Consider the following 26935-nt stretch of genomic DNA (forward strand, 5'->3'; position numbering starts at 1 on the left):
TCCTTCTTCTCCTCCTCCTCCTTCTTCTCCTCCTCCTCCTCCTTCTTCTCCTTCTTCTTCTCCTTCTTCTTCTCCTTCTTCTTCTCCTCCTCCTCCTCCTCCTGCTCCTCCTCCTCCTTCTTCTTCTTCTCCTTCTCCTTCGCCTTCTTCTTCTTCTTCTCCTCCTCCCCTCCCCCTCCTCCCCTCCCCCTCCTCCCCTCCCCCTCCCCCTTCCCCCTCCCCTCCCCCCCTCCTCCTCCTCCTCCTTCTTCTTCTTCTTCCTTCTTCTTCTTCTTCTTCTTCTTCTTCTTCTTCTTCTTCTTCTTCTTCTTCTTCTTCTTCTTCTTCTTCTTCTCCTTCTTCTTTTTCTTCCTCTCTTCTTTGTCTTCTTTTCTCCTCTTCTATGACTATTTATATCCTAATAACCCTTCAAGATTTACCTTCACAATCATTTCTTCATGTGGTTGTTTTTGAATTTTGAACTTTTTCAACTCTGTAAGAATTAGAATTGGATTCTGCTGGGAGTAAGAGAAACCCTCAAGTAATGGTAAAGCTTCTTTCTCTCTCCTGTCACGTGAGCATCACAAGCCTAGGGCAGCCGTCCCCTGATTGTCAAACCTGGGCTCTTGCTGTCTTACTGCTCTGCCATCCTCAGCTCACAGCTTCCACCTCATGATTCAGGAGGGCTGCTCATGCTTGAATCATTAGATCTGTTTTTCAGTCAAGAGAGTGGCAGAAGAGGACACTTCCTGGAATTTGCACACTCCAGTTCTGTTTACTTCTGATTAACCAGACCTTAGCCACATTCCCATATTTAGGAGCCAGAGAGATTAGGAAATGAGGGCTTTATTCTGGATCGCCATTTGCTAGAGTTGAGACCTGCTAGTGTGGCCAAGAGAGAGTTGCCCCCCGTTGGTCCATTCTGAGGCCCATGAAGAGGAAGTCAGTTGCAACTCCAATAACACCATGCCCCAGCAAATGTGTCCTCACCACTGACTGAGCAGGCCTGTGCTGGGTCATCAGTGGGGCAGTACTGAGTGTGGTATCTACCCTGCAGAGGCTGGTGTATTCACACTCAATAGAATCTCCGAGCTGGGAGGAATCTTGGGGGTGGTTTACTCTTCTCTTCTACTCTGTCCTAGACACAGCATCTTCGATTCCTAGTGGCACACCTCCAGACTTGGGGGCGACATCTGAGGCTGCTTACTCGAGGAGGCACAATGCTCCCTTCGTACATGAATAATATTTGCATCCTGGGAACTTTCACCCAACAGCTCTGATTCGGCTAGGAAACAGGTCTTGCTTATTCCTCATGCTACAGAATAGCCCGTTTGCTATGTGAAGGCACTTTCCCATGTTTGTCCCCTGCTTTCCCAATCAGTCTCCAATTTTCTAGAGCACATGTGCCATATAGTGAAGCTGACATGCTTGGGTGTCTCCAGGCCTGGCTCTGATGCTCTGACACTTACTAGCTATGTGACCTGGAGCAACTGACTAACACTTTTTGAGTCTTCATGTCTCCATTTGTAAAATGAGGCTCATGAGGTTATTGTGAGGCTTAAATGAGCTAATGAATGCAAAACAGAGAGCCTGACAGCAAATATAGCAGTTATTATCATTGCAAACATCTTTATGATTAATAATAATAAAGCATCTCTGGCTTTTTTCCTTCTTAGGTGAGTTGTGATGAGCTATTAGATAATAAAGAGGAAGAAACTTTTAGCACTTTGGAGGGAAATTAGCATAAAAATACCACCTACAGTTGTGACCAGGAGCCACAATATTTGCTCTCTTGACCAGTTTCTCTGGATTGCTGTTGCTGTGCATAAAAAATTGTCTCCTGTGGTTGCTGGTTTGCTCTCTTTATTTGCACACTGCCTCCTGGGAAGCTCCATCTGTTATAATGGGCATTGGCATTCCTTGGGATAATTTGTTGTTGTTGTTAGCAGAAACAGATAGGACACAAATACACAAACATATTGGAAGACACAAAGATCATCTACATTGTGAGGGAAAAGGAGTCAGGAAGCCTGGCTTTTGATTCTCACCCTACCGCCAACTGGTTGGGTGACTGGGGATAAGTCACAGTGCCCCTCTGGGCCTCTGAGTTTTGAGACCCGCATCAGCAACAGCCTCCTGTGACCGGAGAAAGGATGTGCCATGGCATGGATTCCCCTGGAATCCCTTTCTCCCCACCTAGGGCCTGCCCAGGTGGAAGTAGCATCTGGGCGGAGGCTGGGTGCATGCCCAGGCAGCCCTGTGTGGTCTGTGAGCCAAGCAGAGCCCGCCTGCTACCAGGGTGTGATGGTTCTTATGACTTGGCAACACTGGGCAAACATGTCCCATCAGGGCTGAGCTAAAAATAGGTCCTGTGCTGTGGAGCCCAGGAAAATCAGCAGCCCGGCACATACGGGGTTGGCCAACCAGGCAGAAGTAAACAGCCACCACCATCCCAGGGGCACAGTGACCAAAGAGAGGATGTTTGGCTCATTTCCCCACATGCATCTTCTTTCTCCACCCTCCTCCTGCATCCCCCTCCCCCATTAGAACCACTGCCTTCCTCTGCCTTTCCTCCATCTCCTCTATTTCCAGGTAAACTGACATTTGCAGAGGGACTGAAGGTGGGCATGGTATACTAGAAAGAGCTGGTGTTTAGGCATCAGTGGGTTTGTGTTCAAATCCTGACTCTGCTATTTTCTAGCTGTTGGACCATAAGCATGTGACCCTTTGGAGCCTCAGTTGCCTCGGTGATATAGTGGTGTTCATTATACCTATTTCTAGGGATTGTTATGAATACTAAAAACAACAAGTGGCTAGAACAGTGGTTCAAGAAATGTATCTTGCATCTGAATCACCTGGGTTGGTGGGGAGCTTGTTAAATCTGAGATTGCTGGGCCCCAGCACCCAGTTTCTGATTCAGTGGGTCTGGATAGTACTGCTTTCCTACACGTTGCCAGGTGATGGTTATGCTGCTGCTCTGGGGATCACCACTGGGTCTGGGGTTAAGTGTGTGAGCTCTTGAGACAGATCACAATGGGTTCAACTCCTGGCACTGCCACCTCTAGGAGAGTGACTTGGGGCAATTCCTAAATCTTATCTGGAAAACGGGGGTGATAATCATTCTGACTTTATAGTATTGATGTGAGGATTAAGAAAATTAATTCATATATAGCACTTAAAACAGTTTGGCAAACAACAAGCGTGGAGTAAACATTAGCTTTTATTAGTATTATAGAGTCTACACAGATTAGGAGTTCAGTACATGTTCTTTTTCTCTATCATCTCCTTGCAGTTTTTGTTGGCTCTGCTCATACCTCTGTCTCCACGTCACCCCTCCCAGGGTCGTTGTGGTCTGACCTCGCCTCTCTGGGTGGAAGGGCAGGCTTACGCTGGGAGGATATAGGGCACCAAGGAGCACAGATGGAATGTCACAGAATAAAGATCACCCAAGAACCTGAAGACCTCAGATGGGAATGGGCTTACCCAAAGGGGTCCAATTCAAAGGGGCAGACGGAAAAGTAGACCCAGGTTTCCTGACTTTTCAGCCAGGACATGTTCCAGGACATCCTGACGTGTCCCCAGAGGCAGCTCCGGCTTCCCCCGCATGTGCTTAGGGAACACCCAGCTCCCCGCCCTCGACTCCTGCACCGTTGCTAGGCATTTGGGCTGTTTCTCTTTTGATTGTTTATGATTGAAGATGACATGGCTGTAAACATCTTACATCTGAGTATAAATGACTATTTTCTTTTGGATTTTTTTTTTTCCCTTGGGCTAATGTCCTCAGAGTAGAATTATTGGGTCCAAAAGTACAGCCGACGTTATAGCTAGAAGAAAGCTAGACATGGCAACTCTTCCAGGGAGAGGAACTTCTCATTTCCCAGAAACCATAAGATAGCTGAGGATGTTAGGGTTTGCAGCAAGGTAGGGCATTCTCACTTGGGGCTGAGAGCAGGGTGTTCTGGACTAGGAGTGTGATGCCTGGCAACCACTGGTGATTTCCCCGAGAATGGTGTTTAGACTAGTGCTTCACAAATAGCAGTGTACATAGGACTTCCCCGAGGATCTTGTTAATACGCAGCATCTGATTCAGGAGGTGTAGGGTGGGGCCCAAGAGACTGCATTTCTAGTAAGCTCCAGGTGATGCTGATTCGGCTGATCAATGGACCACACTTTTAAGCAGCAAAAGTTTAGGTTCCCCTGCCCTTATTCACGCTATTCCTCTAACCCACCACTCCCACCACTTTCCGGATGAATCTCCAGAGACTTCTCTGGATTGGCCTCACATGTCTGGCTTAGGTACCCTGTACCTACATTTGTCACAGCACTGATCATGCTGTACTAAATCGTCCATCCCTTTCTCTTCCTGCGGGCATGGACCAGTCTGTTTCAACACCGTATTCCCAGCATCTAGGACAATGCCTATCATGATACGAGACTAATTATTATTACTGGGTAAGTGAATGGGTGGACGGATGGATAAATTCATAAATGACTGTGAGAGGAGTAGAGTAGGAAGTAATGGGTTAGGAAAAGCATGGTGAACAATCAGATTTGGCCTGAAGATCATTACTGTTGATTTGGGGACTTCTGAACCATATTCACTTACTGAAAGCCCAGAATCAGTGACCCTCCTCTGATCCTTGCCAACTTTTTCTACACCCCCCAACAATGCTGACCCTGAACCAAGAATGAACTCAGATAAATGAATAAGATCCAGGAAGCTTAGAGGTCCCTCACAGGGTGGCTCTAATAAATACCAGAAAACAAAAAGCAGGTGTTGGCAATCTTTCTCCTGCCCAAAAAGTTATTTACACAAGTTTCCAAAGCAATCCCCTTCATCACTTTTACATGCCTATTACACGGTTCTCTGTAAGGAAAGGTCTGGAGATGGTTAGCTCAGTGGATTAGAGAGTGAGTTCTTCAAAGCCAAGGGCGGTGGGAGCTTTTCCCCTCCTCTGCTCCACGACTGCATGCTGACTGCCCAGTCCTGGCCAGTGGTGCCCATGGTCCTGCTCGGTCCCAGTGATTAGAGAATGAGGGTGGGTCAGTGTGAATCCATCCCTCCTACTCACTATGAAAGGCAGTGCCATGAAGAAGAATGAACTTGAGCTTGGACATCAGACAACCCTAGGAATGAAACATAGATGCCTCACTTACCAACTGTATAATCTTAACATTTTTTTTTTTAATTTTGAAATAATTTCAAACTTACAGAGAAGTTACAAGAATAGTACTGGGAACTCTTTGCTCAGATCCACCAATTTTTAACATTTTGCCACATTTGCTATCTCATTTTCTCTCTTTCTTTTAATTTGTTGTTTTAGTCCCTCTGGTTGAAGAGGACAAATGTTCATCAACAACAAAAAATTACATTCGGAAACAAACAAAAATGTTCTGAAACAAAAAATTACAACAAAAAATTGTTCAAAAATCACAAAACTAAATAAATGTAAAAGAAATATAAGTAAACTTTAAAATGCCACTGCTTGTAAGTTTTTAGCATTTATACTTCTAAAGTTACTACAGCTTAAAACTGCACTAACATTTTTGGGACATGCTATGATATTACATAATAATATGAATTTATTTTTGGAGCCACTCAAGAGTAGATTACATATATCATGCTGCATAAATCACACCTCTTAGGACTTTCATGTGTACTACGTAGGAACAAGGATATTTTCTTAATATAACCTCAGTGCAGTTTCTGGAACTTTAACCTTAATGGAATAATTTTATGTACAGTCTGTATTCCAATTTTTTCAATGTCTTTTATAGCAGTTTTTTTTCCCTCCAGTAACTGGAGTACTTACTGGTACATTTATTTCTATTTGTATTCAGATTTACATTTTTCCGTGTGGATTTAATTTTATTTTTTGAATATTGAAAACATTAACATGCTTCCAAACTCAAAACTCTACAAAAACGTAGAGTTAATCCTTTCCACCTCACTCCCTCAAGCCCTGGTGGGTAACCAACTTGATTGCTGCCTGCTTTATCATTCCTATATTTCTTTTTGTAGAAGTAAGTAGAAAGATACATTTCTGTTTCCTTATTTCTTCCTCTTTCTTACACAAAATATACGCTTTTGCACTTTGCTTTCCTTCCTGGAAGTCACTTCATATCCATTCATGGAGATGTGCCCCACTCTTTTTCACACGTGCATATTTGTGATACACTATCATGGCCACAAATTATTTGCTGCTCCTGTTAGCAAAAGGTGGAGTCTATTTTCTCTGCTGTTGAATTTGGGATGACCTTGTGAATTGCTTTGAGAGACAGTAAATGGCATAAATGCTGTTCAAGTCTACTTTTGTGTCTTTCAGGTGTGTTTTATAGTTTTCTTAGTATAACTTCTGAACATTTCTTGTCAAAAATTATGCCTTTTTTTAAAAAATCTATATATAGAATTTCATAGTCAGTTGAATCTACTGATTTTTTTTTTTTAATTTTATAGCTACTTTATTTATTTATTTATTTATTTTTGGCTGTGTTGGGTCTTCGGTTCGTGCGAGGGCTTTCTCTAGTTGCGGCAAGCGGGGGCCACTCTTCATCGCGGTGCGGGGACCGCTCTTCATCGCAGTGCGCGGGCCTTTCACTATCGCGGCCCCTCCCGTTGCGGGGCACAGGCTCCAGACGCGCAAGCTCAGTAGTTGTGGCTCACGGGCCTAGTTGCTCCGCGGCATGTGGGATCTTCCCAGACCAGGGCTCGAACCCGTGTTCCCTGCATTAGCAGGCAGATTCTCAACCACTGCGCCACCAGGGAAGCCCAATTATGCCGTTTTTAAGAAGTCACTTCATCCTTCTGAATCTCAGATTTCTCATCCATAAAAAAGAGGATTATTAGAGCTTTCTTGAAGAGTTTTTGTGAAAAGTAAATGAGGTAAATTGAAAATAAGTGCCGTGTAAATCCTAGTTTCCTTATTCCTTCCCTTGAAGCTCATGCTTGCTCTTAAGGAGCAGGGGAGGGGAATAATTAATCACATATGTCTGTCTAGCAAGGACATTGTCTAGGTTGGTCAATAAGTCAATCAGTATTGCAGAGCTCACCATGTACCAGGGACTTCGACAGTTGCTGGGGATATAACTGTGAGAAAAATCAAACACAGTTCCTGCTCTCAAAGAGCTTCTGGTTAATGAACATTTCCCATTAATCCTATGAGATTTTATAAAATCAAAATGCAAACCCAATTAGCAAGCATGGCCTTGCAATCCAACAGATTCTAAAATTGCACCACATAGGGAAGTAGAGGCTTTAAACTTTTAGAATCCAGATCCCAGTTTGAGTCATCATGCAAACAGATACGACCTAAAATAAGAGAGAGTCACAGCTAGAAGGAACACGTGGAGGGGGAAGCTGAGGCACAGTAGGTCATGATCGGACCAGGATCACACAATTAATGAGTGACTGAGCTGGGGCTGGAAACTTGGTATCTAGGCTCCCAGGCTGGGGTATTTTCCAACACATACCCACTGCCATTCTATTTTCCATCTGCATCTCTTGTTATTGCCACATACGTATCAGGGTTTCAGCTGTTTGCACTGGTCGTCTAGGGAACATTGGCCAGGAATGAACAGCACATTTCTAAGAAAGACCTGCTGTCACTAGAGTCATTATGTCATGAGGCTGTAACTCACTCCACCAAGAAAGCAATCTAACAAATCTATACTGATATACAGAGTTAGAAAGTGGATCAAATGAGATAAAATCAGAATGACTTTAGCACAGTGTTGTTTGGCAGCAAACAGACACTACTGTCTGTGCAACCTTTACTGGGTTGTTCAATTTCCCTGAACTGTGTTTTTTCTCCCCTTTAGAATGAGCATGTACCTTGTGGGGTCTTTCGAAGGGCTAATTGTTTTTCAGTTTGGTTTTCTCCTTCCTCTATTGTAATAGAATCCCCAGTTCTTTGCTGGGCAAATGACTGTCTGGACCCAAGACCACACTTCCTCTGTTTTCATTGTAGCAAGGCATAGCCATATGAGTGAACTCAGCCTAGTAGAATGCCAGCGGAAATGGCATGTCCAACTTCCAGAAAATATTCCTAAAGGGTAGAAATATGACTTTCTTCTACTTTTTTCGTGCCTTTGGTTGAAATATAGTGCTGAAAACTTAAGCTAGAGGAGCTATTGGGGACCAAGAGGTAACCATGGGAATGAAGACCACACCCACTGAAGCATAGGATAGAAGCAGTCTGGGCCACTATGAGCCCTAACCATTCCTGAATAGCTTCCTGATGTGTTGACCTAAGATTTCTTTCTATTGTTTTTAAGCCAGTGCTATTTTGGGTACTAGGATATGTCAGGCAGCAATGGGAAGAAGTCCTATCAATATTAACTCCTTGCCATAATGAGTAGCTGTTGCTTTTGCCTGTCTGGCTTCCATTTTTCCCACTTTTAATGGTTGCACATCAAGTTTTCTTTGAGGAATGACCCCTCTCCCAGCCTTAGTGGAGCTGTGATTTAAGTTGCATCACCTTCTCCTAAGCTAGGCTAGTTGGACTTTCAATTTGAATGGAATTCAAATCTCGGACAGCGTAACCCAAGCACCAAGAATATCAGGAGTGGATAAGTCCTGGAGGTGGGTGGTGAGGAAAGCTCTTCCTCACTAAAGCACATCATTTAAGAAATGTAACAGGAAAGCTAAACATTGAAAATCACCATTTTTCAACCACCATAATATTGGATTCAAATAAGAATCATCACTGGACGTTAAAACCATTGAGTGAAAAAATGGGGACCAGCATAGTCACAGTCTGAACGCACCACTCTATAGGTTACTTATCAACTACAAAGCTGTCTCCACAGTGGAGAGGTTGGGTGGACACCACTTGGCCAGATGATCAAAGAGAATGTCACCAACGATGGGACATCCTGTGGCCCCTGATGTGAGGCACTGAGAAGGATTCAACATCATCTCTACAGTATTCATGACAAAACTGATCAACCTGAAACTATTTAAGAAGAAATAATCAGACAAATCCAAACTGAGGGACATTCTGCACAACTGGCGTAGACGCTTCAGATTTTTCACTAGCATAAAAGTCTAAAAAAAAACCCCAAAATAAAAGCAAAAACTAGGGAATTATTTTAGATAAAAGGAGATTCTAACAAAACATGATAATTAACATTTGTGATCCTTGATTGGCTCCTGGATATGACTGTATGTTATACTATACTATGTTATATTATATTATATTATTATTATATTATATTATATTATGACTTTATATTATATAATGGTATTGTATCATATAAGTTTCCTGAGTGTGAAAATTATGGTTATGTAGGAGAATATTCCCATTTCCTTGTTCTTAAGAGATCCATGTTGAGGTGTTTGGGGACAAACTGTCATGATGTCTACAACTAATATTCAAATGGTTCAGCAAAAAATTTAAAATGGATAAACACATAGGAGAGAGGGAGAGAGAGTAGAAAAGAGAGAGAGAGAGGGAGGGAGAGGGAGAGAGAAAGTAAATGTTGCCAAATATGAACACTTGGTGGGGCTACTGAAAGGGCAGCATATCCTCGTTGTTGTATTATTCTTGTATCTTTTCTGTAAATTTCAAATTTTACAAATAAAAACTTGAGGGAAAAGTCTCTTTTTCTTTTTCTAGCCATAGAGTGAAATATACAAAGCTTCAGAACAATGCTTCCCTCTGCCACAGGCCCTGGGCCCTTTATGCCAGAGAACCTATGGGCCAGGTGGGTGACACCACAGCTGTCAGCACAGAGACACACAGCCTTGACACTGTGAGGACATTTGAGGTCGCACCTGTAGAGTGGGCTCAGTGTGTGTGACAGTGGCCCTCAGGACACTCTCAAGGTGGGCAGACCATCAGAAGAGGGGGTGTGAGTGAGGAAATTGGGGGCCCATTACACCAGTGATAAGGCCCTGCCTTTCTCTGCAATCTTTTTTTTAAATTTTTTTATTGAAGTACAGTTGATTTACAATGTTATGTTAGCTTCAGGTATACAGCAAAGTGATTTCAGTTATACATACGTATTTATATTCTTTTTCAGATTCTTTTCCTTTATAGGTTATTACAAGGTACTGAATATAATTTCCTGTGCTAAACAGTAGGACTTTGTCGTTTATCTATTTTGTATACAGTAGTCTGTATCTGCTAATCCCAAACTCCTAATTTATCCCTCCCCCCCTTCCCCTTTGGTAACCATAAGTTTGTTTTCTATGTCTATGAGTCTGTTTCTGTTTTGTAAATAAATTCATTTGTATAATTTCTTTAGATTCCACGTATAAGTGATATATGATATTTGTCTTTTTCTGATTTACTTCACTTAGTATGATAATCTCTAGGTCTATCCATGTTGCTGCAAATGGCATTATTTTTTAAATTTTTAATTATTTTTAAAATTTTAAAAAACTAAAAAGTTTTATTTTTAATGTTTTTATTATTTATTTTTATTTATTATTTGTTTGGTTTTTGTTTTTATCCCTGCAATCTTATTTCCTGTGTCCCTTCCCTCCCCCTTGACTCTAGCCCCACAGACCTTCCTTCTCCTCACACAGGCCACATTTGTTGCCACCTCAGCACATTTGTGCTTGTTGGTCTCAGGGTTGGGACTGCTCTTCCTCCTGATTATTGCACGGCTGCCTCTCTCAGCCGAAAAGCCAGCCCCTCACCAAGACCTTTCCTTACCCCAAATCTAATGCTTCCCTCCACCGCCAGCCTACTCTCCGCCCTATTACACACCTGGGCTTCCTTCACAGCCTCTATCCCTGTCTGGAGTCTCCTGCTCATTGTCTGTCTCCTGAACTAGGATGTAAACTCCACAAGAGCCAGGCTTGGCTACTGCTTCACATCTCTGTCCCAGCAGGTAGATTGGTGCTTGGTCCTCTGCTGGGTACTCAGGACCCAGAGGGGTTGAGGCTCCTGTGGGGCTTACATTTGGGCAGGTAGTCAGGAATGTGATGGGGTTCTGACCTGGAGAGGAACTATGGGAGATGAGGGGCAGGCACTCCGGCTGGAAGCTGGTGGGTGGTTTGCAGTCATCCAGGGCTGGAGAGATTCCCATCAAGGTGGGGCTTCTATTCTTACATCGTGTCTAATAATAAAGCTACAATGAGAGATATCCTCAAAAGTCCTCTTCCCACTCTGGGAACCTACTGTATCAGGCACCTGTGCTGAAGCAGTGCTTTCCAAGATCACTAACTGGCCTTCCAACGACCTGATCCGCTGGTCACCTTTAAGACCTTGTCTCACTTGATTTCCCTACGACACCTGCAGGATTGACAGTCCCCTTTCCTCACAACTCCGTCTCCTCTGGGTTTCTGTGACACAGCCTCCTGATTCATCAACATTTGCCAAGCTCTTAATGAGTGCAGGACCTTACTTGCGTCATCACAACATCCCATCCTCACAACATTCCTATGAGCTAGATGCTATTGTTGTCCCATTTCACCGAAGAGGAAACAGAAGCTCAGAGTTTTCAGTAAGTTTCTCAAGCTCACAGAGCTCGTAAGTTGCAGAACCTGGACTCAAATCCACACTTGTACGATGCCCAAGACCTTGGCCTTAGCTGGACACCTTGTCATTTTTTCTCTCTACCCCTCACTCTTGTATCCTTCCTTATCAGTCTCCTTTGTGGGCACCACTTCCCAGCTAGCCCCATAAATACCAGGGTTCCCCAAGGTTCTATCCTCAGGCCTCTTCACCTCACAAACCTCTCTTGAGAAACCTTAGCTACCTTCTGGTTCTAAATACCTGTGTGTTGAGGACTCTCAAATCCTTATCTATAAGGATCCAGAAGAGCTCCAGGGGGCTGTTGGATATCTGTTATGGACTGAATGTTTGTGCCCCCTCAAATCCATATGTTGAAACCCTCACCCACAATGTGATGGTATTAGGGGGTGAGGCCTTTGGGACTTGATTCGGTCATGAGGGTGGAGCCCTCATGTATGGGATTAGTGCTCTTATAAAAGAGACCCCCTAGAGATCTCTGGGTTTTTCTGCCATTTAAGAACACAGTGAGTGAAAAGACAGCTATCTATGAACGAAGAAGTGGGCTCTCATCACACACAGAATCTGCTGGCATCCTGATCTTGGACTTCCCAGCTTCCAGAACTTTGAGAAATAAATGTTTCTCTTTAAGCCACCCAGTCTATGGTATCTGTTATATCAGCCTAGAGACAACATCTCTGCCTGGTGATTGTGCCCTGGGCATCACCATTCTAATGTGCCCCAATTTGAACTCATCACTATCTCCTGAGACCTGCTTCTTTGTCTTCCTGTGTTCTCTGTACTATCTGAGGATGGTGTGAATATCCACCCAGTCACCTGAATCCCACCCCCCACCTTCAAGCAGTTACTAAGACCTGTAAAATTTGTTCCCTCCTCTCCATTCTTGTTCTCCCACCCTAGTCCTGGTCTTCATCATCTCTTGCACAGATCACTGTCTCTGGATTGGTCTCCCCATATGGGTGCCTCCAACCTACCCTCCACACAGCCTCCAGGGGCCTAAAACATAGAGACCATCACTTCACATTCATGCTTAAATCTGGTCAAGGGGTTACAATGAGCTGGACCCCAAGTCCTTACTGTGCATAAAAGGCCCTCCACCGTCGTGCTTTATCCAACTCTTGTCTCATTCAATTCCTTTACCATGTTTTTGTCGCAATGCATAAAGCCATTCTAAACCCTCTGCAGTTTCCCAGGTGCAACACTTGCTGCTTCATCTCTCAAGGCTGCGTGCCTGGAGTGGCCCAGTCTTTCCAGGGAATATCCACATTTCCATCAACCCTCAGCTCAATGCCTTCTTCAGCAGAGTTTTTCTCACTGTTTCTGATCCAGAAGTTACTGCTTCCACCAGTCTTGCCTGCTGACTGGCCCCAGTACAGCCTTTCATTCTGTCACAGCAGCTAAAACCCTTCTCTCTCTCTTCTTTTTTTTTTTTTTTTTTGGTTTTTAAAAATATCTGAAGCTTGACTTTATTAAAATTAAAAACTTCTGCTCTGAAAAATACACTTTCAAGATGTTGAGAAGAAAAGCCACAGACTGGAAGAAGACATTCTCAAAAGATACATCTGACAAGGGACTATTATCCAAAACACACGAAGAATTTTTAAAACTCAACAATAAGAAATGAACAACCCAATTGAAAAATAGGCAAAAGACCCGAACAGACACCTCACCAAAGCAGAAACACAGTTGGCAAGTAAGTTTATGAAAAGATGTTCAACGTCATATATCGTCAGGGAATTATGAATTAAAACAACAATGAGATACCACTACCTACCTATTAGAGTAGCTAAAATCCCAAACATTGGCAATGCCAAACGTTGGTGAGGATGTGGAGGAATGGGAACCCTCACGCATTGCCGGTAGGGATGCAAAATGGTACAGCCACTCTGGAAGACCGTCTGGCAGTCTCCTTTTTTTTTTTTTTTTAATTGGTTAATTGTAATTTTTAAATTCATCATTCATTTTCCCACAATATAATTGTCTTGACAGTCTTTCTGCTTAGTATTAAGCATCCACAACGTGTTCAGTATTGGTTAGAGCATTCAAAATATATGACCCCTAACGCAAGGAGTTCACATGCTAAGAAGACTTGCTTTAAAAATGATCTTCCTTATAAATATGTATGTTTGATCTACTTTATTGTGTTTTCTTTATCTTTTCTCTTTTCTTTATTTTTTATTATTTTTTTAACATCTTTATTGGAGTATAATTGCTTTACAATGGTGTGTTATTTTCTGCTTTATAACAAAGTGAATCAGTTATACATATACATATATCCCCATATCTCTTCCCTCTTGCATCTCCCTCCCACTCTCCTTATCCCACCCCTCTAGGTGGTCACAAAGCACCGAGCTGATCTCCCTGTGCTATGCGGCTGCTTCCCACTAGCTATCTATTTTACATTTGGTAGTGTATATATGTCAATGCTACTCTCTCACTTTGTCCCAGCTTACCCTTCCCCCTCCCAGTATCCTCAAGTCCATTCTCTAGTAGGTCTGCATCTTTATTCCCGTCTTGCCCCTAGGTTCTTTATGACCATTTTTTTAAAATTTATCTTTTTTAGATTCCATATACATGTGTTAGCATATGGTATTTGTTTTTCTCTTTCTGACTTACTTCATTCTGTATGACAGACTCTAGGTCCATCCACCTCACTACAAATAACTCAATTTTGTTTCTTTTTATGGCTGAGTAATATTCCATTGTATATATGTGCCACATCTTCTTTATCCATTCATCTGTCGATGGACACTTAGGTTGCTTCCGTGTCCTGGCTACTGTAAATAGTGCTGCAATGAACATTGTGGTACATGACTCTTTTTGAATTATGGTTTTCTCAGGGTATACGCCCAGTAGTGGGATTGCTGGGTCATATGGTAGTTCTATTCTTAGTTTTTTAAGGAACCTCCATACTGTTCTCCATAGTGGCTGTATCAATTTACATTCCCACCAACAGTGCAAGGGGATTCCCTTTTCTCCACACCCTCCCCAGCATTTATTGTTTGTAGATTTTTTCATCATGGCCATTCTGACCTGTGTGAGGTGATACCTCATTATAGTTTTGATTTGCATTTCTCTAATGATTAATGATGTTGAGCATTCTTTCATGTGTTTGCTGGCAATCTGTATATCCTCCTTGGAGAAATGTCTATCCAGGTCTTCCCCCCATTTTTGGATCGGGTTGTTTGTTTTTTTGATATTGATCTGCATGAACTGCTTGTAAAATCCCCTGTCAGTTGCCTCATCTGCAAATATTTTCCCCCATTCTGAGGGTTGTCCCCTCATCTTGTTTATGGTTTCCTTTGCTGTGCAAAAGCTTTTAAGTTTCATTAGGTCCCATTTGTTTATTTTTGTTTTTATTTCCATTTCTCTAGGAGGTGGGTCAAAAAGGATCTTGCTGTGATTTATGTCATAGAGTGTCCTGCCTATGTTTTCCTCTAAGAGTTTAATAGTGTCTGGTCTTACTTTTAGGTCTTTAATCCATTTTGAGTTTATTTGTGTGTATGGTGTTAGAGAGTGTTCTAATTTCACTCTTTTACATGTAGCTGTCCAGTTTTCCCAGCACCTCTTATTGAAGAGGCTGTCTTTTCTCCACTGTATATTCTTGCCTCCTTTTCAACGATAAGGTGACCATATGTGCGTGGGTTTATCTCTGGGCTTTCTATCCCGTTCCATTGATCTATATTTCTGTTTTTGTGCCAGTACCATACTGTCTTGATTACTGTAGCTTTTAGAAGATAAACAAAATTGATAAACCATTAGCCAGACTCATCAAGAAAAAAAGGGAGAAGATGCAAATCAATAGAATTAGAAATGAAAAAGGAGAAGTAACAACTGACACTACAGAAATACAAAGAATCATGAGAGATTACTACACGCAGCTATATGCCAATAAAATGGACAACCTGGAAGAAATGGACAAATTCTTAGAAATGTACAACCTTCTGAGACTGAACCAGGAAGAAATAGAAAATATGAACAGACCAATCACAAGCACTGAAATTGAAACTGTGATTTAAAATCTTCCAACAAACAAAAGCCCAGGACCAGATGGCTTCACAGGTGAATTCTATCAAACATTTAGAGAAGAGCTAACACCTATCCTTCTCAAACTCTTCCAAAATATAGCAGAGGGAGGAACACTCCCAAACTCATTCTACAAGGCCACCATCACCCTGATACCAAAACCAGACAAAGATGTCACAAAGAAAGAAAACTACAGGCCAATATCACTGATGAACATAGATGCAAAAATCCTCAACAAAATACTAGCAAACAGAATCCAACAGCACATTAAGAGGATCATACATCATGATCAAGTGGGGTTTATCCCAGGAATGCAAGGATTCTTCAATATATGCAAATCAATCAATGTGATACACCATATTAACAAATTGAAGGAGAAAAACCATATTATCATCTCAATAGAGGCAGAGAAAGCTTTTGACAAAATTCAACACCCATATATGATAAAAACCCTCCAGAAACCCTTCTCTCTTGATCGGTCTGCCTCCCCCATGATTTTGTGACCTTTTAGACACCAAGAATGTCTGACTCATTCCAGTGTTGAGAGCAATGTCTGACTTTACGTTTGTGACTGATTGAATGAATGAAAGGTAAAAAACCCTCCAGGTTTAATAATAATAATGCCAAAACAACAGCAACGCTATTGATGACGAATACTTGTTGAGCATTCATTCTGTGCCAAGCATTATACTAATTGCTTTTACCCAAATTATTAAATCTCTAGAAAAATCAGGGTTATTGGCTCTGAATAATACGTCAATTAGTATTGAGCTAATATCATGTCTAACCACGTCTAAGCATTTAACATGCACTTGCTTATTAAGCCTCACAATAGCCTTATGAAATATAATAATACTATTATTTTTTTTTTTATAGATGAGGAGACTGAGGCCTCAACAAATGAAGTTATTTGCCTCAGGTCACACATCTAGTAAGTGGTGGAGCTGGGATTCATTTCCCTAGAGTCAATGACTAGACTATAGACTCCATTACAACATACCTCCGAATGCAGTTGTCAAAATTTACAATAACTGTAACATAATGAATAGTTTTGAAATTTCAATGCAGTCATTACAAAGAGTTCTCAACTTTAAAACACATTTTGGGGGGTTGAGAATGTGCTTCACATGCTTTGCACACAGCACCTCTGAGTTGCCTGTCACTTAATCCCAGACACCATGACATTTGACATTTTTGGTTGCATCAGATAAGTAACATGATAAAACATCTCAGCATGAATAAATGCAAAAGACATGATCAGGAGTGCTTTGGAAAAGCCATTCGTTCTGGATTCCTAAGTTGTAATCCTCCAGTAAAGCAGCTTGGAAAGTAGACTTGCTGGAAACAAACAATAGACTAAACATTGCATGCTCACATCCATTCCAGAAGACGGGATGTTAGAGGAGCTGGACTTGCTGGCTTCAACCTCTGGCCTCTAGGAATACAGAGTAAAGCAGAATCCAGGAAGTCCATAGTGTGTGTGTGTGATTTTTTTTTTTTTTGGCTGCACCACACAGCATGTGGGATCTTAATTCCCCAACCAGGGATCAAACCCTCCCCACCCTGCAGTGGAAGAGCAGAGTCTTAAGGGAAGTCCCCTAGTGTGTGCATTGATTCAACTTGAATGCTTGAGTCTTCAGAGGTAGAACCAGCCTGGGGCTTGTAGTTGTCCAAATCTAGAAACTTTGGGAGCCAGAGTCAGAGGGAAGGAGCCAGAGACAGTAGGTGTAGTGACAATAAATCTGGAGTCCCTCAATTTAGGGCTTAAATTCATGCTCTATAACTTACTCTTGGTGTGAACCTCGGCAAATTACTTAATCTCTCTGAGCCTCAGTTTTATTATTGGTAAAATAGGGATAATAGTTCCCACCTTATAAGTTGTAAAATTAAATGAGAAATGCCTGTAAGGCTCTAATTACTAATAATGGATAATATTTATTGGACACTTCCATTACTAGGCACTGCTTAAACATTTTTTAACATGTATTAACTTACTTAGTACTCTAAAGAACCCTATGAAGAAGGTACCTGGAAATCAACAGGCTCTCCTTGGACACCAGAGACTAGGGAGCCAGGGATGGAAGTGGTAAAATGCATTGACTGCCCCACACAGAAGATGTATATTGGCTTGGGAGACAGACAGTTTGCAACTTACTTGTAAGACTGTACTAGTTGTTGAAATAACAACAGAAATATTTTCCTACCGATTCATAAGTTGCTGCTGCCCTGATCCCTTCATTGGTTCCCTCTGCTACCTCAGCCATCCCAGACCTCTCCCAGGACCTCTCACACCTCCCCTTGAGTCAGCAACCAAATAGTTAAGTCATCACACAGTAGGGAGCCTCTGGGACCCTAATCCAAATCTTTGGCCAGTCTATTCTGATCCGTGAGTATCTAGACTATGTCAGCTGTTAACAATTTTGAATATTGTCCCTGCCCCTAGCCTCCTCCTTCTCCTCCTTCACAGACCCAGTTCACCTATGGAGTTCTATCTTTACTAATACGGGTCCTTAAATTATGTGATGGTGAATCTGGAAAATGTAGAAGAAACAGAAACCGAAAGGCAGAAGGAAAGGGAAACTAGGTGATCTGTGTAATAAAGAGTTGAGGAGAAGAGATAGAAAAGAAAAGAAAACCTTGAAGGCTAAAGTCTGAGAGATAATGCCAGTGTATTTGCTAAGTGTGTGGTTTTGGAGCAATAGTACAATTCAATAAGTTAAGGAGGAAAGATTTCTCGAGGAGTGTTGCTGAGAATTGGTGTTCCTTAAAGTTCCCACGAGACATAAGAAAAATACAGGAATTTGTCCTTAATTACTACTGGGCTAGGCTTCTTGATAGTCTACATGTAGAGATTAGGCCACATAGAACCCTGACTATCTGAAAGTTACAAGAAGATAATCTCTAAGATTCCTTCTAACGTTAACCATAAAGAGAACATCTGGATTGAGCCCTCAAAGGTGTGCAACTTCTATAGGTTCTGTAGGTAAGATGAAAGCTATGGGGTTACATAGCACTGAACTCAGTAGGTTATATTGAGTAGAATAGTCTTGGATCCACCTACAGTCCACTGTGATTTCTTAGGGATGAATCTTACCTTTATGGGTCTCAATACTTTTGTTTGTAAAATGGGGAAGATAATGTTTATTGTTGTTGCTTTTTTTGAAGTTGTGTTTTGTGTTGTTACTATTTTTTGAGTTCTGACTATGTGCCAGACACTGTTTTCCATCTATTCCTTAATTAAATCCTTACAGCCAGTCTGTGAATTGTGTATGATCATTTCCTTTTCAGAGAGAAGACCCAGAAAACACGAGCAACTTGCTCAGGAACTCCCAGCTAAGCAGTGGCAGAGCTGGGATTCAGTGTCTTCTCTTGCTCCAAATCCAATGCTTTTCCTTTAGAGCATATGGCTTCCCAGCCTGCCTGCGGAACCCAGCATGGAAATCATGAGTAAGCTTTTGTATGGGAGAATGTTTTGAAAAATATAAAATGCCATAGAAATATGTGGCGTTTAAAATATATTATTAACTATTCATCCTCTGAAGCACTCATCTGTCCTTTTTGTCATTTCATCAGAATTGCCCTTCCATATTTGGGTGGATACTGTTTTGACCTAGCCAGACCTCCTTTCAATGAGGAACTTGTAATTGATGACTCCAGCTGCTGGGAACACCATCAGCTGACAGCCCTCAGAGATGCTTCAGCTGTGAAGAGCCACCTCCCCCAAAGTCGCAGGTCTTCCTGGGGCAGCCCACGTCCAGTGACTGATTAATTCAGGGGTGTAAAGACTTGGCCATCCTGACCTAACTTCAGACAACTCTGGAGTGCCTTTCGTTCTGCCAATCCTTCTTCTGACCTTGCCCGCTTCCACAGGTGTTAATCCCAAGGCACTCCCTAAAAACATCCTGTGTGCTAAACACCTTCCAAGTCTAGTTTTTCGGGGACTCAGCCTGTGACAATATTATATTATAGTTAGTTCTTTATGAGTCTAAAAGACTTTGCTATCCTGAAAGCTTCTTGAGGACAAGGAAGCTCATTTTATTCATTACTAAATCACCACTGCTTAGCCTGACATGAGGTGCAAAAAAGATGTTCATTATATGTTCAATGAAGGAGAAATATACCTGTGAACCTCTAGGATAATAATAATATTGGTTAACACTTATATAGTATTTACAATTTGCCAAATACTATTTTAAGATATTTGGACATATCAACTATGGACATATCAACTCAATTAACTCTCACAACAGTCCTAGGAAGTTGTTGTTGTTGTTATTACTATTATTGTTATTCTGTAGATCAATAAAGGGATGCACCTAATGGTTACACGTTCTGCCCAAGGCTGTGGATCAGGTGGTGGGTCTGTGTTTTGGTTGCTGGGAATCTGTCTTTGAAGGTCGCTCTCCTAACTGCTACTCCTTACTACTTCCAGCATCCCTGTGCCTACCAACCTCTCATCTACCAATTTATCAGAAAGAGATTGGAAATAGCTGGGCAAGGGGAGAGAGAGGGATAGTACTTTCATTCCAGGGGGCCTGGCAACATCCCAGAATGTTTCCAGTGATGACATGTCTGCTCTGTGTGCCGAGATGGCAGGATTGGCACATTCAAGGTGGAGGGCTCCAAAGCCCCCAGATGATTTTGGTGCCCACTGAGGTCTGGAAAGCGCTGATGCAGATGGCCATATCAGGCACACAGAAGGCACTCATAAGCATGCCAAACGGAGGCCCAGGGATGTGCAGTGACCTGGCAGGAGCCACGTTGGCAGGGAGAGAGAAGCAGCCAAGACTCTCTGTGTTTCAGGGTCCCAGCCCGGACTCTCCGAGCTGCACTTCCTGAGGCTGGGCCAGGAATCTGCCCCGGGCATGGGGGACCACATACCTCACCCTCACGCGTGCATCTAATGATTACTCAGGAAGTGCAGGCTTTGGGCTGACAAACGTGGCACCGGAAAGGGGAGGGGGGAGCCCGCCGGGAGGGGGTCAGCAGAGCCAGCTCCCTCAAAGCATTGTCCTTTCCTTCCTCCCACAGGATGCCAGGAGCCCCACAGAAAAGGGACTCATTTGTCTTCATTCCCAGCACGCTCACTTGCCGCTGGCCTTTCTCTTAGGCTTGCTCAGAGCAACAGGATACAGTCTCTGCCAGGAGAGAAGGAAGGAAGGAGGGAGGGAGGGAGGAGAGGAAAATGACAGGAGCTCTGGATCTCCAGGCCCCCGACCTGGACCCTGGACCCTGAAAAGATCCAGCACCGTGAGGCCTGGGACCCAGCCCAGAAGTGCCTGGTCTAACGGGGCCTGGGAGGAGAAACCATTTCCGGCCTCAGGGCAATCATTCATCAGACGTAGGCTGAATAACTGTTAAAAGCTGAGCTCTCATTTCTGGGTGGCCTCTCTCCAGCTTTTATCTTAATCTAGTCTTCTCTCCACATTTATAGAAGGAAAATAAATAGGAGGCTCATCAGAACAAGCCTTCTTTTGCTTTTCCTTTGGTGTTACAAAGAAGAATGCATGCTTTGGAGCTTTTTCTTAAGCTCTTTTTATAGTTGAGTTGTTTCTGGTGTCACCCCAGACCTACAGCATCAGAAACGCTGTGTGTGTGTGTGTGCGTGTGTGTGTGCATGTGTGTGGGTGTGGAGGTGGGGAAAAGGGACATGGCAGGAGCTTAGCCATGGCAGAGATGGATGGTAGTGTGGGTTGAAGAATTGGAATCAATACTGCAGTCTACTGTCATAGGGATTATCAAAACAATGAACAAATCAATACATTTTTACAAATGTTTATTGAACTCTAAGTATATGTCAAACGCTGCTAGGAATGTGTAGTACATAGCTAACCCAGAAACTTACAGTTCAATAGGTGGCTCAGACAGGTAATAGATAATCAACAGTGTTGGAATGACTTGTATGGCAAATCAGTTGGCTGAGGGACCCTGGTGAAGAGACCCCCTCTCCCTGACTAAGCACACGGGGAAGATGAACAGCTGAAAGTGAGTGTAGGGTCACCGTCGTCCCCAGGAATGGTTGCTGAAGAAAGTTGCACTCATCTTAGATTAACATTCTAGGGCTTCCCGGGTGGCACAGTGGTTGGGAGTCCACCTGCCAATGCAGGGGACACAGGTTCGAGCCCTGGTCTGGGAGGATCCCACATACCCCGGAGCAACTAAGCCCGTGTGCCACAACTACTGAGCCTGTGCTCTAGAGCCCGTGAGCCACAACTACTGAGCCCATGTGCCACAACTACTGAAGCCTGTGCATCTAGAGCCCCTGCTCCTCAACAAGAAAAGCCACCGCAATGAGAAGCCCGCGCACCACAACGAAGAGTAACCCCTGCTCGCCACAACTAGAGAAAGCCCGCATGTAGCAATGAAAACCCAACTCAGCCAAAGATAAATAAATTAAATAAATAAATTAATTTAAAAAAAATTCTATTCTTCCCTCTGAGACTCTTATGAGGTGCAAAACAAAAAATCATCACCGTCATTTAAAACATGGGCCCTTCATGTGAACTTTGCTTCCTGTCAAGAAAATCACATACTTAATCTTTTTACGCTAAATTTATTTGGATTTCAGCACAGACACAGTTTAGTGATTAGGCATGTTCTCTCTCTCTCTCTCTGCTGTGTTTCCAATCTATGCAGAAATAAGATGGTGAAGAGGGCCTGAAGAAGTTTCTGTGGTGGGCCCTGGGTAAGAAGGAGAAGTAGCAAGGTTCCTGGCCTTTCCTGTGGAACTCCAAACCTGGCTGGAGCTCATAGAGTTGAAAGTGGCCAACTGGGATAAAGTCTAGATGGACTGACCTGAATACAGGCACCATCGTCTCTCTAGTGCTCGGAGTGGCCTTTGGAGAAGACTTCCCAGAAGAGGTGAGAGAAAAGAAAGAGAGAAGGAGGGAGAGAGGGAAGGAGGAAACCACCATTTGTTAAGTGTGTACTCGGTCAAGCACTTTACACACGTGATTTCTCTTATACCATCTCCATCACCATGAATTGCAACCTCATTTTCACTAGGGTGAAGGGTGAAAATGGAGGCTTAGAGGGATGAATGATGGAGATTCGCACTAGGTCACATTGCTGGTAAGGAGCAGAACTGGTATCCTTCCCCAGGTCGGCCTCATTCCAAAGCACACGTTCTTTGTTCTCCCTCACGCTTCTCATTCAAAACGCTTTCCTGGTTGGTTGTGTACCATCTGATGAAACTGATATGTGATTGGCTGTTGGATGAAGCTCACCTGAGGAAAAGCCCCTCAAATCTCCGATGGTGGAGGTGTTCTCTTTCAAGTCAACCAGGGAACTCTTTCTCAGAGCTTTCATGACTTTTTTTACAACTTGTAATGTCTCCTCCTTTCCACAGGTGTCTAGTAAGTGTTTCCTGACAGCGGAAGGAAGGGAGGAAGTTTAGCTTTTCAAGAGAGACAGGGTTTGCTACCCAGAGTGTGGTTCCTGAACCAGCAGCATTGGAATCACCTGGAAGCTTGTTAGAAAGCTTGCAGAATCGCTGGCCACAGTCCTCCAGAATAAGTGAGTTAATGCTTACTTCGTCCTGGTACCCAGTATGCCATCCATAAATGGTACTTCCTTTCTGTTCCCATCTTCCCTTCTCTTTTTTTAACTTTTAAATTTTTTATTAAAATGTAGTTGATTTTCAATGTTTCAGGTATACAGCAAAGTGATTCAGTTATACATATATATATATATATTCTTTTTCAGATTCTTTTCCATTACAGGTTATTACAAGATATTGAATATAGTTCCCTGTGCTGTACAGTAGGTCCTTGATGTTTATCTATTTTATGTATAGTAGTCCTTCTCTTTAAGAGGAAGAAATAATTTCATCTTCAAGAGTGAGCCCACAATAGAAGATAGAATCTGTTCTCTTAGAGAAAGAAAATGCCTCTGAAATACTAATCATATCCATTAGATCTGTGCCATATGGTAGCCACTTGCCATATGTGACTATTAAATTAAAATTAAATTAAAGTAAAAATTCACTTTCTCAGTCGCACTAGCCACATATGGCTAATGACTGCCATATTGGACAGCACAGATATAGAACATTTTCATCGTCATGGAAGGTTCTATTGGACAGTGCTGCTTAGATGCTTCCTATTTCTCCTGGGCTTTTGCTAACCCACAGCCCAGCTGCTCACACAGTAAGAGCTCAATAAATGCTCCTTGACTGAAATTCTGCAGCTTCGCTCATTGGAAGAAAGAAATGACAGGAGAGTCTCAAGATCTGTTTTCCATTTCCTGCTCTGTCTACTAAGGAGCCGAGTGACCTTGGGTAAGTCATTTACCCTCACTTTCCTCATCTATAGACTTAGAGAGGAAGAGGTAATGAGTGCCTCATATTAGTCTGGAAGCTTTTTCACTTTTTATCTCTTTGATAGTTTGGCCAACCTTCCAGCCTGTAGGAGATGACCAACTCGTCCTGGTTTGACTGGGACTGTCCCAGTTTTAAAATTGAAAGTCCCATATCACAAGAACCCCTCATTCTCAGGCAAATCAAGACTTCCCAGTTACAAAATTCTGTGACCCTGTGCAAGCCTGTGGATGGGGTCCCAGGAACCCCAAACTGCTTCAAACAGCAGAGGAGTGTGGTTAAGAGCTTAGGCTCTGGAATCAGACAAACCTGGGTTCCCATACTGATGCCACCACTTGATTTCTGTGTGAACTTGGGCAAATTCCTTAATTTCTCTGAGACTCAGTTTCCCCATCTGCAAAATGAGACTGCTGACAATAGTTCTTTCTTCTATGTGTTATTGTGAAGATTAACTTAGCAAAGCTTTGCGCTGTGCCACTCAGAGCACTGTTAGCAATTATTAATTCAGCAGCCTGTGAAAAGGGAGGTGGGTCTGTCTTTAGGGAGACTCTGACCCTGACATTCATGGGGAGCCCAAAGTATCCGCTAAAAGAAAGATGACTCCCTTACAAGCTATTCAGCTCCTCTTCATCCAAACTCCCACAAATCTCGCCCTGGACTCATCTCTAATAAATGACAGTTCAAACTGGTTAAGGAGAGCACATTTCAGCTCCCCGTGCCCTGCTGGGATAAAGTGACTCTGAGGGAACGATTTTATTGAAACACAAACTAATCATTCCTGTTGCCAAAGTAGGCTTTTGGCAGTGCCCTGTGAAAAAAGAGACAGAGTGGGGAAAAAATATCCTGAATTGCTGAGACAGCACTGTATTTAGACAATTAAGTTTGGAAAAGCAGGACAGTTCCCGTAACCACCTCCTACATCCCCTCCTCCAAGAACAAAAGGTTTTGTTGAAAGTATTCATATGGATATTAATACCAGCACTTTAATGAGCCCCTCAGTAAACTCATCAGTAGTAATTACACCCAGCCAGGTGCCACTGGTGGGAAGGTACAAAATCGTGCCTCCAAAAATTAGTCACTTGTAAGTTAACCCCAGAGTCACATCAGCAGCCTACACTTGATGGCTGATTCACAAAGATTCCTTGACATCTCTGTAGTTAAAGGGGGCAGATCACCATGGGAAGTCTGCAGAAAGGGAAAAGTTCACACTTACAAAAGACCCACATGGAGAAAAGAGTTTTGAGGAAACTAGGGACATAGCTTTATTCAGGGTTGTGATAGCAGCCATACTAGTTCTGCTGAGCACTTGCTGAGTACTTGTTGTGTACCAGGCAGGGTGCACAGCACTGCCTGTAATCCTCACCTAGATCCTGGGGGCAGGGAGGTTTCTATGATGCCCATTTTACAGATGAGGAAACTGAGGCTCAGAGTATGTGAAGGGCTTGGTCCAAAGTCTCAGTGCTAAAGTGGTGGGGCTGGAGATTTGAACCCAGTCTCTAGGTGAGATGTGAGTCTCACCAATGAAACAGGGATAGAAGAAAAAGTTGTGCTTTTTCTTCTCACTTACTGGAGGTGTTTTAGAGGTTGGATTTTGCCTTGGGTTTGGCCTTGACCCTGGGTATGTAAATCCGTAGACGAAGGACTCTCTGCCTTCCTAACCCTTCCTACTCACCCTTTAAAATTTCCCTTCTTGGGCTCAGGCTTTTCATCACTGCTCTGCCTGCCATATCTTTGTCCAGTCTTTTCCCTTTCCTTTTTCCTAGTTATTTAGGGAAATAACATGGCCTGAGAGAGACCAAGAATAAAAGATAGTGAGCAAATAAGAGTGAGAATGAAAGAGAGGCAAGTGAGAGTGAAGGGGAGAAGATTAGGAAGAGCAAATGGAGAGAGAGACAGAGAAACAATGAGGGAGACAGTGAGAGAAACAGAGAGACAGAGATAGAGATAGAGACAGAGAGACAGAGACAGACAGGCAGAGAGAGAGACACACAGAGAGAGAATGAAAGAGAAAGAGAAACAGAAAAAAAGAGAGAGATCAGGATTTGAAGTCCCCCAGATTTGGCTTGAATTATTGCTACTACCAGCTATACAACTTCGAATAAAGCTCTCTTACTCAGTTTCCTCAGCGGGAAAATAAGGGTGATATTACTTATCTCATAGGATTGTTGTGAGGATCAAATAAAATATTGTCTATGCATTTCCTGCCATCCAACAGGCACTCAATAAACCTGCCTACTCCCTTTCTACTCCCCCCATCAAGCACCACCTAAACCCCAGACACACTCCAGGACATCTCTACAAACTTTACCAGTTTAGTCCTTGAAACAACACATGAATCACACGTTCCGTTATATCTCATTTTACAAGGAGGCCTAGAGAGAGGACATTATAAGCTAGGATCACCCAGCAAGTGACTGTCCCAGCCAGATGTCCAAGGCAGATCTATCTTTCTCGACTACGGGGGAAAGAAATAATAAAGGGGTGGCTGTACCTCTGAACTGATGGGCTTTTACGGTTTTCTTCTTCAGCTGCTCTACTGGAGGGCTGTTGAGAAAATTATCCAAATCATGTTAGTGATCAACTGAGTGCTGCTGTTTCTCTGGGGGAAGATAGGGGGCAAAAGCTCGGGTTGGGGCTGGCAGCCACTAGCTGTGATTGTTATCTCAGCTGATACCATCCACGGGCTCTCAGCTCAAGTAATTAACTCAATTGCCTTCTCTCGGGGTGAAGTGGGGCTAATACAACTGAACCACCTAGCTTGTGGGAAAACGATTCTGTGCTCGGTGGTAGAGTGCCTTCAAGACCATCTGGTGCTGAGTGATGTCATGGCAGAAGCTGAGTGGTGAGTACTGGCCAGGCCCAGGGAGGGCCTCCTGTGAGCTGAAGGAACCATCAAAGCCTTGATGTTGGTTCAACAGAGGTGGGTCTGAATCCAGGATCCATCACACATGAGCTTGGGATGTTGGGTGGATGTCGGACTGGTGTTGGGTGTAGCGCTCAACCAGAGTCTTGGTTCCTCTTCCATAAAATGGAGTGAATAGAATTTACATCGCAACCAAGGTGTTGGGTGGATATAAAAGAAAGATCTTGATAAAGAGCCCTGCACACGGTAGCTACTCTGCAAACTTGA

The 26935-nt window shown here is 43.0% G+C and overlaps 1 protein-coding gene and 1 long non-coding RNA gene across 5 annotated transcripts in view; one reads left to right on the forward strand and one right to left on the reverse strand.

The window, feature by feature from the left end:
• Positions 1-26935, forward strand: part of LOC309613141 (uncharacterized protein) — a 241430-nt gene that overhangs the window by 165111 nt on the left and 49384 nt on the right. The window contains exons 4-5 of one of the 2 annotated variants that reach the window (XM_082359696.1): positions 16365-16419; positions 18777-26647. In XM_082359696.1, coding sequence (XP_082215822.1) covers positions 16365-16419; positions 18777-18886 — 165 coding nt within the window. In that variant the 3' untranslated portion in view covers positions 18887-26647. The remainder of the gene's footprint in view (positions 1-16364; positions 16420-18776; positions 26648-26935) is intronic. The other variant, XR_014235540.1, reaches the window with a different exon arrangement.
• The window catches only part of LOC309613417, a 49739-nt gene continuing 23065 nt past the window's right edge, over positions 262-26935 (reverse strand). For all 3 annotated transcript variants that reach the window (XR_014235713.1, XR_014235714.1, XR_014235715.1), the window contains one exon: positions 262-5106. This is a non-coding gene — a long non-coding RNA (uncharacterized lncRNA). The remainder of the gene's footprint in view (positions 5107-26935) is intronic.

Source organism: Balaenoptera borealis (genome assembly GCF_965194805.1).
Source record: "Balaenoptera borealis genome assembly, chromosome: 1".
NCBI classification, from domain to species: Eukaryota; Metazoa; Chordata; class Mammalia; order Artiodactyla; family Balaenopteridae; genus Balaenoptera; species Balaenoptera borealis.